Source organism: Cetorhinus maximus, chromosome 19 (genome assembly GCF_964194155.1).
Source record: "Cetorhinus maximus chromosome 19, sCetMax3.hap1.1, whole genome shotgun sequence".
NCBI lineage: Eukaryota > Metazoa > Chordata > Chondrichthyes > Lamniformes > Cetorhinidae > Cetorhinus > Cetorhinus maximus.
This window is the reverse complement of record NC_135897.1, coordinates 63,617,414-63,629,908: the sequence shown is the minus strand read 5'-3', so window position 1 is coordinate 63,629,908 and position 12,495 is coordinate 63,617,414. Positions and strand designations below refer to the sequence as shown.

The following is a 12,495-nucleotide window of genomic DNA, read 5'->3' as shown; positions in this document are numbered from 1 at the left end:
TTACTCTTTAGGTGTATTTTAGTCATCAATATTGACTGACAAGTTTCACTTGGATTAACAAAATGGCTGAAGTCAAAAACTTATTTGGGCATGTAACAAACTGTGGAACCTAATTGAGATGTCTCTGCATTGGCTGCATGTCACAAATAAATGAAAAGAGCCTGTAACACAATTTCAGGATTCAAAGCACAGGTGAGTGAAAACTGATTGAAAGTCAACTGCATTAGATGGCAGTGTAACATCAGAACACCTATAAATTAAAGTTTATTAAACAATTTTAAAATGCATTTGAGATTAGCACAGGGCATAAGATACAGGTTGTTTGCATTGAAAACCCAAGTATGAAATCCAGATCAAGGATATGTAATAAAAAATAAAACATCCCAATGGCTATAGTCTCTTCCAGCTCTAAGCTTTTACCTGAATAATGCATCATTAGACCAACATGGGAGTCATTTACAGTAAGAATCAGATTTCGATTACTATTTAAATGATTATTCCACATATTTTAAACTTGAGTGTCTAGTTAATAAAAAGGCTCATCTTAAACCTGCATGGAACACTGACCTGAGAAATTAGTTTTTGAAACATTTCATTATCCTCTACTTTACAACCATTCATATGTATAGAGGGAATGATAAACAGACATGGCAACCTATGTGAAAGTTATGAGGAAACTACTGGTAAAACTATGCTAAGCGTACAAGCATCAATATCCATCTCACACAAACAGAAATTTTCAATTCTTCTCTCTGTCCCCCCCTCCCCGACCCCAATCCACCCCCCAAATATCAATGATAGTTGCCAAGTCAATTTAAACATCCCACTTTTCATACAAGTGAATTATGAGCTGGGTTGCAGGATCAAAACAGGTATAAAATATTTGCCTTTAGTACTTTCTTTAAAGCACAGACCATTTTAAACTCAAATAATTGAATGACTACAAACACCAATGAAAAGACGAAGGTATTTCTAGTCAACTTCCCATGAATTTCCTTGGATATAAAAAAGGAAGGTCTGTACTGTTTTCTTTATGTTAAGCATGGCCTGCCCAAGTTGAAAAAGTGGAAGAATTTCAGTTTCTCTTAGTCAACAGCACAAAACCTAATTTTAATAATAATACTGCAGTTGTAAAGGAAATCTGAAATACCATCCAGGGCACTACATATTGCAAATATCCAAGGCCAAGATGCAAAATCCAGTATCAGAATGGTGACAAGGTGCCTCTTGTATTATACCCGACCTAAATATGTTTAGCAATATGCTAATATCAGATGGTGGTTGGGTGGGGAAACTTCATTCTTGTCAAACAGAAAAACAAACAGTAAGTACCACAGATCTCATTTGTAGGATTTCACCATTCTAATGCCACTTTCGTTATGGAGCGGAACCAAATTTCGTGCATAGGCATGGTATGATCCAGTCTTCATAGAAAAGTAAGACTTTATGACAAGTAATCTGCCATAGAACAAGAAATAGCTGAAGTATTATTAGCTAAAGTAAGATTCTGTGATGGTCTAACTGCCTGTTTACATAATTTAAAAAGTACTAAGATCAAATCGAGGTTTCCATTTCAAACACAGATTTCCGGTGTCCGAGAATGCTGTTCAGCTCCTAACTGAAGGCAGCAATGTGCTTGATGTCGAAAAGCACTATAAAATTATCCTTTCAGAAAAGTCCTCCAAACAGGATTCCAAAGAATATACAGACGGAACTCACACTCAGTGTTGATGAAATTACATAAAGAGGTCCTGACTAAGACAGAAGCCCAAACCACCATTAAATGAATACGATATGATTGAAGAAAAGTCCTTTTTGGTGTTAACAACCCTCTGGATAGAATAAAAGGATTGATCTTCACTTCAATCCATTGATCTGCATTTTATTAACTAATTGTGAAATGACTGTGCATTATTTGCTGTATTTTTCATTCTGTACACATCATGTACATTTTGCGACAAGGCTTCCCAATGCTACACTGTTGTACTTTTTGTCCCAGTGATTTGTGGTCGTGCAAATTCCACAAAGTCATCAATAAGCACCGGCCATGCTCCTGAAACACATCAGAAAGTTGCGCATGTAAATTTTTTTTTAATCCCTCTAAAAAGCATTTTTATTTCATTTAAGATTATTAAATAATTTAAACTATTACTACGTACAAACTGTCAGCTTTTGTTCAGTAAATCTTATGTTTGCCAGGAGATGAGTACAACTGGAAAACTGAACTTCTACCATCACTTAAGAGAAAGTGCTCCCAAATCAGGTATTGCAAGGGTTAGATGCAGGGTACAACTTTACATGTTGCACCTCAACTTTGCCTCAAGTGAGTAGTCCTCCATTTTTGTACAAATGTAACATTTCTGTGGTTTTTTTAAGTGAATGCCAATTTTGTAACAAATTCAGGACGAGTCTGTTTGGCTCATCCCTAGCAAGGCTAAATCCGGGTTACCCAGATACACTTTCCTGAATTTGAGGTGTAATGTTGCGGTCAACCAATCAAGTCTAGCTGGATTCAAACTCGGGCCAGAGGTAATGGCCAGTATTCAACCCCGAATCTAATGTCACACTCATCTTTAACATCCCTATAGTAACTGATGCGATCTTGGCAGCTTTTGCTGACAAATTAAACTACTGAACAACAAACTGATTTGTTGTGACCTACATTTTTCTGACACATTTACTAGCCTATCTACCTCATTTAAACTGACTCCCTTTGATAATTAAAATCATAGAATTCACAGTAATGTTTGGCAAAGCATAAATTTACTTTGCAAGTAACTCACACTACTAAATTACAAAGTGAAAATCTTAGTGAATGGTTCCAAAGTAATTATCTAAACAGTTCAGCACTGGGTAAATAATAATCATGTAAGCTAAAGCAGCTACAGAATAATCTTTTGACAATTATTTTAGATAGCATACCTTCTTCATCATAATTGGACATGTCATCAGCAATCATACAGCTGAAGTCTAACAGGAGGTTCCAGGTGTCTTTAGGTATTGATCTTTTATGATGTTCCTAAACATAAATATGCACCAATTCTTTAGACATCAAAACCATAAATTGTGGCTTGAAAGTACGGAGAAACAGTAAAGTAATCTAAGCTGCACAAAACTAAAAATCTGTTTCTGCAATTTATGTCATGTTCACAACCTACTGCAATCCAACATCGACCTGAAGTAAACGCTAAAAATCTAAAAGTTCAAAGTAAAGGAGGTCTGTTATATTTACCACAAATCAACTAAGAATTTTACAGAGAAAGTTATAATGCATTAAGTGAATAGAGCATCTTCAGTAGATATTGCTGGAATGTCTGTCTCAACCAGGACTCGAACCTTTGCCTTGACTGGTGTTTTCCAGACTTTTCAGTAAAGTGAGTTTTACGATTTTCTCTGTTGGCCTGAGAATGGAGGATGAAGTGGCCAAAAACTTATACTGGGTCCCACTGTAGTCAGCATACTTATTGGAAGGCAGATCCACCAATCAATTAGACTGGGGTTGATCTGCTAGCGAACTCCATAGACCTGCCCCATATCTCTCAATATTTTTGGTTAATAAAAACTTATGAATCTCAGGTTTAAAATTAATGATTGATCTGTCATCAATTAATAGAGTTTTCCAAACTTCTATCATTCTGTGTTTAGAAATGCTTCCTAATTTCAGATCTGAAAGGTCTCGATCTAATTTTTAGACTATGCCCCATAGTTCTAGACTCCCCAACAGCAAAATAGTTTGTATCTATTTACTTTGCTCCCTTTAATATCTTGAAAACTTTGATCAAACCTTCCCATAACCTTCTAAATTTCAGTGAATACAACCCCAGCTTGTTTAATCTCTCCTGCAATTTAACCCATAAGTGTCAAGCTATCATTCCGGTAAATCTACAGTGCACTGCCTCTAAGGCCAATATATCCTTTCTAAGGTGTGGTGTCCAGGACTGCTCTCTGTAGTCCAGCTGTGATCTAAACAGGGCTTTGTGGAGCTGTAGTGTCATTTCTATCGCCTTGTATTCTGGTCTTCTAGATTTAAATTCCAGTATTCCATTAGCCTTTTTGATTATTTTCTGTACCTGTTCATGATATTTCAGTGATCTATATGCCTGGATCCTCAAGTCTCTTTGGATTTTCACTGTTTCTAGCTTTTCACCATTTAGGAAGCACCCGGTTCTGTTCCTTCTACGTCCAAAGTGGACAATCTCACATTTACCTACATTGAAATCCACTTTTCACAGTTTTGCCCATTCACTTCATCTATCAGTATCTCTTTGTAATGTTATATATCCATCTACACTGTTCACAATGCCGCCTTTGCATCGTTGGTAAATTTAGATATGTGGCTTCCTATCCCGTCGTAAGTTCTGAACAAATACGGTGAAGAATTGAGACCCCAACACAGACCCTCGTAGGACACCACTAGTCACTTCCTGCCAAATAGAGTTCTTGTCCAATATCTCTACTCTCTAAATCCTGTCACTTAGTCAATTTCCTAACCAGGTAAATAATTTGTCTTTAATTCCATGAGTTTCAATTTTAGCTAATACTTTCTTGAGGGACTTTATCAAATTATTTTGGGAAGTTCATATAAATAACATAACATCCTAAGACATTGCCCTGTCCACTACTCCAGACATCTCTTCAAAATAAGATGCGAGGAAAATCTTTTTCACCCAGAGGGTGGTTGGAGTCTGGAACAAACTTTCTGAAAGGGTAGTGGAGGCAGGTTCAATCGATGTATTCAAAAGGGAATTAGATTGCTACCTGAAAAGACAGAATGTGCAAGGTTACGGGGATAAGGCAGGGGAGTGGGAATAGGTGGAATGCGCTTTCAGAGAGCCAGTGCAGGTTCGACATGCTGAATGGCCTCCTTCTGCACAGTAAAGATACTGTGATACTGTATCAGGTTTTAAGATATGACCTACCTTCTAAAAGTTCATGGTGTCTCTTTCTCTCCCTGATCAGCTGAAAATTTTCAAGGTGTTCAGTCACTATCCTTAATTATAGACTTTAGTCATTTCCTGACAACAGATGTTAGGCTAACTGGCTAATAATTCCCTGGTTTCTCACCCCTCCTTTCTTAAATACTGGGGTAACATATAATTTTCCAATCTGAAGAATGGTTCCTGCATCAAAACAACTTTGGAAGATTATAGTTGGGGCATTTGTCTACTTTCTTTAAAACCCTGGGATGGAAACTATTTGGTCTTGGGAATTTGTCATTCTTTAGTACCATTATTTTCTTCATTACTATTATTTTGCTCATGTTAATTTTGGTGAGCCCTGTCCCTGATTCAATATTAGTTTGCTTCGGGTTTCTGGCATGTCAACCTTTGTGTCAGTATTGCAATAGAGGAAAAGTTATTATTCAATATGTCCACCTTTTTCTTATTTTCATTGATAATATCATTATCAGTTTTCAGCAGCCCAGTTTCCTCCTGGCCAGCCTCTTTTTCCCGTTGATTGATATTCCTTGCGAGTTTCTTTTCATATTCCATTTTTGTAACTCTCACTTTTTTTTCTCTCATAGGCTTTTCTCTGTACCTTTCCCATTTGCCAGGCTATGTTTTTTTTTTGCATTTCGCATGCTTTTACTTTTTATGTTGTCTGTTACCTCTTTAGTCGTCCATTGGTAATTTCCTTTGGCAAGTGGAGCTCTTGCTCTTTAGGGGCATAATCTGGTTCTGTATCACAGTAAATTATTTTTTGAACATCTCTCATTAATTCTTTGTTGCATTTACTCATTAACAGAAGTGTCCGGTCTCTATCTCTCTGCATTTCAACTTATTGTTTTCCTTTTACCTGTAGTGCCTAAATCACAATTTCTAACTGTTACTCTACTCTCTTCCCTTTAGTTTGTTTTCCAACTATTATCATTCTCACTGGAGCCTTCCCACAATGCACTAATTAAAATCCTGGTGACCACTCTCTTTATCTTTTCTGTCACAACTCTGGTTCAGATGGAGTCCATCCCAACCCCTTCCTCTCCCAGTACTAGTGCCAGAGACCCATGAAATTGAACCCTTCTTTCCCCACACCACTCCTTCAGCAATGTATTCACCTCTGTACTCTGCTTAGCCCTACACCAATTTGCACATAGTTTAAGTAATAATCCAGAGATTATAACCTTTGAGGTCCTGGCCCAACATCAATCACAATGACTGGATCCTCCCCTACCCTCTTCAAAATCCTTTCAAGGTGGTTCAAGATGCCCCCCGCTAGCACTACACAACATCAAATTCTCAACCTTGCTTACAAGGAATCCTATGAATCACCTGCAACTACCATATTACATTTTCCTCATCCTCTTCTCCACCCACTTTGGACAGCCTCATGCTCTAAAGTTCCATAGTCCTAGTGCATGAATCTCAAAAGGTTAGTATGTAGGTACAGTAAGTAATTAGGAAAGCTAATAAAATGTTATCATTTATTGCGAGAGGAATTGAATACAAAAGTAGAGAAGTTATGCTTCAGTTATACAGGGCATTGGTGAGACCACATCTGGAATACTGTGTACAGTATTAGTCTCCTTACTTAAGGATGGATGCAAACACGTTGGAAGCAGTTTGGAATCAACCAATACCTGGGCTGCCTTATGAGGAATGGTTGGACAGGCTAGACTTGTACCCACTGGAGTTTAGAATAGTAAGAAGTGACTTGATGGAAACATACAAGATCCTGAGGGGCCTTGACAGGGTAGATGTGGAAAGAATGTTTCCTCTTGTGGGAGCATCTAGAACTAGGGGTCATTTTAAAAATAAGGGGTCGCCCATTTAAGACAGATGAGGAGCAATTTTCTCTCTGGGGGTTCAGTGTCTTTGGAACTCTCTTCCTCAAAAGACGATGGAAGTTGAGTCCTTGAATATTTTTAAGGCAGAGGTAGATAGATTCTTGATAAGCAAGGGAGTAAAAGATTATCAAAGGTAGGCGGGAATGTGGAGTTGAGGTTACAATCAAATCAGCCATGATCTTATTGAATGGCAGAGCAGAGTTGAGGGGCTGAGTGACTTTCTCCTGCTCCTAATTCGCATGTTCATATGCAGTCCATATTCTGAAAGCAATCCACTTGATTAGCATCCATCTACCACCTTAAACATTCGTTCCCTCCATGGCTGGCACACAGTGGCAGCAGTGTGTAGCATCTATAAGATGCACTGCAACAACTTGCCAAGACTCTTGGACAGCACCTTTCAAACCCATAACCTCTACCACATAGGCAAGGGCAGTAGATGCTGTCCTGACTTTGAAATATATCATCGCTCCTCACTGTCGCTGGTTCAAAATCCTGACACTCCGTTCCTAACACCACTGTGGGTGTACTTACACCACAAGGACTGCAGCAGGTCACCACCACCTTCTGAAGATCAATTAGGAATGGGCAATAAATATTGACCTTGCCAGTAAGGCTCACTCCCATATACGAATAATAAAAAAAAAACAACCTGGTTCTGAACCTGCAACTTTATACAAGTTGTGACTGAAGTCTGAAGCAAACTGTCCAGATAATTCTTGCCCTCCCTTTTGTCTCAGATGTCTCCACTTCACTCTCCAGCTCCATGAATCTGAACCTGAGAGATGTGAGACGGGAGACATCTCCTGCCAACGTGTTCACTTGGGATAGTTTCACTGTCCACAAACTCCCATATACTGCAGTCAAGACTTAGAACCTGCTCTGTCAAATCTTAGTCTAAACTATATATAAATATCTATATATACTTTTTCTTGTCTTCAGTTTTTTTTAAATACACACTAACTTGAAAACACTAAAACACCGAACAATTTTTAAAAAAATACTTGCTGACTCAAGCTAACACGAATCACCATAAGTACTGTGGACATAAATCATCTCTTTCCCCCTCCCCTGCATTGAATTCCAACCTTGCCAAATTTGGAACTTTTATACTTTATTTACGTGCACTAGTTTACAACCAGAATGTTAGTGTAATTAAAATTGGGGATGTGCAAGAGGCCAGAATTGGAGGAGCGCAGATATCTCTGATGGCTGTAAAGCTGGAGGAAGTTAAACATCGGGAGGACGAGACCTTGGAGAGAGTTGAAAACAAGGGTGAGAATTTTCAGATAAAATTGGTGCTTAATTAGGGACAAATTTAGGTGCTGATAGTGACAAAAAGGTAAGATAGCAGAATGCTATCAAGGCAGATCCAGGCAGATCAAGGGTCAGTGCTTTGTAAAATCACAACACAGAAACACATGACAGATGCCCCTATGGCGGCGGGGTGGGGGGGAAAGGGGAGATAAAAAATAGAGATTAAAAAACAGGTTAAAAAGAAATTTTAAAATGAATAAATAAAAGTAAGTAATAAATTAAAAATTAGATTCAAAAAGGGGTAACAATGGAAGAGAGAATTCATGGTCTGAAGTTACTGAACTCAATGTTAAGTCTGGAAGGCTGTCGAGTTATAAAGTGCCAAATCAGGAGATGAGATGCTGTTCTTCCAGTTTGCGTTGGGCTTTACTGGAACATTGCAACAGGCTAAGGATGGACATGTGGGACTGAGAGCAAGATGGGGATATTGAAAAGGCATGTGACAGGAAGGTCTGGGTCATGCTTGCGGACTGAGCAAAGGTGTTCTGCAAAGCGGTCACCCAGTCTGCGTTTAGTCTCCCCAGTGTAGAAAAGGCCACATTGGGAACAGTGAATACAGCAGACCAAATTGAAAGAGGTGCAAGTGAAGCGCTGCTTCGCCTGAAAGGAGTGTTTGAGACCTTGGACATTGAGGAGGGAGGAGTTAAAGGGGCAGGTGTTGCACCTTCTGCCATTGCGTGGGAAGGTGCCATGGAAAGGGGCTGAGGAGCTGGGGGTGATGGAGGAGTGGATCAGAGGTCCATGACTATCAGCACCTTTAGTCTTTAACACTACCATTAACACTCCCTTTGTCTTGTGTCCATGGCAACTTTGTCAATCTCTCCTGAGCCCCCACTTATCCCTGACCTTCTATTTTACTCCATTTGCTCCACCCCTTAAGCAGTATAAAATCCATCACATTTCTACTTCCCTTTAGCTCTGAGTTTGGATGAGTTTAAGTTTAAGTGGATGTTGGTAGGCTGGCTAGCAGTGTCTTGGAATAATCAGGTCTAGAAGTAACAAAAGCATTGATGAGTGTTTCAGCAGGGTCCGAGTTGGGTGATGTTACAGAGGTGGCAACAGGTAGCCTTAGTGATGGCACAAATACGGTTGGAAGCCTTTCTTGGGGTCAGATAGAGCAGCAAGGTTGCAACAGTCTGGGTCAACCTCAAAGTAGCCAGGGTGAGGGATAGAATTGGTGGCTAGGGAATGGCATGTGGTGATTTATCAGTAATGAAGATTTCAGTTATGTAAGGAGATTGGAGAAGCTGGAATTGTTCTCCATAGAGCATGGAAGGTTAAGGGGAAATCTAATAGATGTATTCAAAATTAAAGAGATTTGATGAAGTCAGTAGGAAGAAATTACCACCCTAGACAAGTAGGTCAGCAACAAGTAGCCACAGGTTTAAAACAATGGCAAAAGTACTAGAAAGGAAAGGAGGACAAATTATTTCATTTTGAGGGTTATAATCTTGAAAGTGCAGCGGTATCAGGTTCCAGAGGAACTTTCAAAAGGCAATTAGACATTTATCTTAAGAGAATTAATTTTTAGGGTTAAGGGAAAAAGACTAAATTGCGCAGCTCTTTTAAAAGAGCAGGCATAGGTACGATGGACCAAATGGTGTCCTTCTGTGATGCAAGAGTCTATGATTCTGTCTTCAGGAGGACATGGATAAGTTAGTTGATTTGATGACTAGATAAAGGTCAGGAAATTTAAATGAGAAATGAGAGGTAGTACATTTTAGGTGGAAGAATAAAGAGAAGTCATATGATTTGATGGTAAAATACCAAAACTAGAAAAGTAGGGCCATTCAGGAATTCAGATATACAAATCTTTAACAGTGGAAGGGCCAGTTGTTGAAGTGGTTAAAAAGTACATAATGGAACTTAAGATTTCTAAATAGGGATATACACCAGGAAGTAATGCCAAAATTACAATAACAATTGGTTAGGTGCAATTAGAATACGGTGTTGTGTTTTGGGCGCCTTCCTTTGAGGAGAACATCAAGGAGATAGAGATGTGCGGAAGAGATTGAGCAGGGTGATCTCAAGGATAGAGGGTTTGGTTATGAGGACAGACGAGAGAAGTTAGGCCTCTGCCTTAAAACAAAGATGGTTAACAAAAGCTCTAACAAAAGGCTTTTGAAATTATGAGAGATTTTGCTAACCGAGAAAAACTATTCTCACTAGTCATTGTATCACTAGCTGAAAGATCATGTCCAAAGAAAAGGGAGTGGTTAGAAGAAATATGCACAGGGTTTTTAGGACAGGAAATATCCCATCAGAATTCATGGTGAAAGCAGAATCCATAAGAGGGAAGTGGATAAATATTTGAAAAATAAAAATTTTAAAGAATGGGAATGGAATAAGTGGATAGCTCTTCGAGAGCCAGCACGGGCACAAAAGCCAAATGACCTCCTTGACTGTAAAGTCCTGATCATAACCTGGTGTCTGCATTGCATAGAGCAGGTTTAACTTCTTTAGGGGCTGTCCTAATAGAAATCACTAACCCTGAAAACAAAATATAAATTAGATTAATTGGAAATGTTAATTCTTGTACTCACCAATAAAAACTTATTCCATAGATCTAAGAATTTGAATCGCCCAGCAAGTACTAAATTCCAGTATGCAATTGCCATTTCTAAATCTGCAAAATAAAATATTAAGTACATCTTCAGGTAAACGTCTACATCCATTCGAGAGCAGCATTACAGGTGTTGTAACCAAGTAATTTTTAAACATTAACTTTATGTAAATCTTCCTCCATGGCTGCTGTAACTACTATTTAATTAGAGGAAAAGTGATAAAAAAAACTAATTAAAATAGTAATTTAAAACACCGTTTCAGCACTTGATCAGTAGGAAATGTCTACAGAGATTAAGCTCACTAAAGATACACCTGTAGGAAGTTTAGAAAAGTACTTAAACATTTTAAGTCCCAATAGCTGGATGTATTACTGTTCTCAAAATATTTAAACTAAATCTATGTATTTACAGTTGAATTGTGCGCTAGTTGATAGCCCCATTAAACCCAATGTCATAAAAGGAGATGCTGCTTTACTTATAAAGGATAGATAAAGAACAATTCAGTATAATCTAATACTTACTAATACTGCACAACATGCCCATCCAAAGCAGACAAGTGGGGTGAGCAAGGGCAAATTAGCCAAGTATCAGCCTGTCAGTCATCTTAAAATCAATGGAAGTGGCCAGACACAGAACGGATTTTTAAAAATTGAATCGTTCATGGGCAGTAGGGGAATATTTTTAATATTAGTAGAGAGAGATTTTGGATCCATTGTACATTAAGTTCCATTTGTACGCAACTCCTGCCAACATGCAAATGTTGTTCCATTTATAAGCATCAACGACTGCTGAGTAATTAAAATAGTCACCTGATTTTGCTTTCCAGCTTATAACTGCATACTCCTGGTCCTATTTATGTAATTTTTTTGGTTAAGAGGAGGGATTTCAATGAACATATTTTCCTTCTTTTGCACCAAAGAGCATTCTCAGGTTAGGTTCAATATAGGCTAGCTGCAGAATACAGCTCCCTCTATAATTGCTCCAATACTGTGCCTATAGCCTAACCCAAATAGGGCACTTCAGATGATAGTCATCCTTACATGACCTGAGCACCAAATGCAGGTTGTTTTGTACTGCAACACTGAGATGCCAGGAACTGGATTTTGTCAGTCCAGAGTTAAATCTCCAGCTGTTTCTATATTTTTAATTGTTCACATTATGAAATTTGGTATAAAATTGTGGATGAGCTTAAATTCTTTTCTGGGATTTTGCCATCTGCCAATAACTGACCTGGGTTGAAAAACCTAGATCATGCCATCATGTTTTAGAAACAACTGCACAAGTTAATGGAAATTGTTTGCTTTTTCGTTAGTAATAGTGTAACACTTGTAATGAAACAACCAACATTCAGAATGTTCTTTACAAAATGGGAACCAAGTTGGATAGAATGCTTTGAAGTCTACAAAGTTAGATGAATTATTTTTACTTCCAGGTTTCTCAATTCTGCAAGTAAATTTGCACAAATTGAGGAGGCCATGTTCTCCAAGTATCTTTGTTGATGCCAGTAGTGAAGATTTATTTGACTCTGCTCTACCCTTTCAATCAAAGGACTAGACTACTTTGACCACATCATGGAGCTGATATGGAAATCAGTAGAGAACGATCACATTACTAATGCTCAAGACCACTAAGATGGGTTTATAAAAACAAACTGCATTAAATGTTGGTTATTCCGTTCATTATCACCTTAACAAATGTTAATTTTACAGGCAGATTAATTTTCTGTTGAAAGAGTAGGCTTCAAGTATAGAAACACAAATTCAGAGGTGCATAAAGATTAGGACAGATTTCTCATGACCTGGCGAACCTTCCATGAGTAGGTAAACAAAG

At 38.2% G+C, this 12,495-nt stretch overlaps 1 protein-coding gene across 4 annotated transcripts in view; it reads right to left on the bottom strand.

Annotated features, from left to right (window-relative positions):
• Positions 1 to 228: 228 nt before the first annotated feature.
• The window catches only part of dcun1d1 (DCN1, defective in cullin neddylation 1, domain containing 1 (S. cerevisiae)), a 53,647-nt gene continuing 41,380 nt past the window's right edge, over positions 229 to 12,495 (bottom strand). For all 4 annotated transcript variants that reach the window (XM_078563960.1, XM_078563958.1, XM_078563961.1 and 1 more), the window contains 3 exons: positions 10,645 to 10,727; positions 2,923 to 3,019; positions 229 to 2,053 (listed from right to left, as the gene is read on the bottom strand). In XM_078563960.1, coding sequence (XP_078420086.1) covers positions 1,974 to 2,053; positions 2,923 to 3,019; positions 10,645 to 10,727 — 260 coding nt within the window. In that variant the 3' untranslated portion in view covers positions 229 to 1,973. The remainder of the gene's footprint in view (positions 2,054 to 2,922; positions 3,020 to 10,644; positions 10,728 to 12,495) is intronic.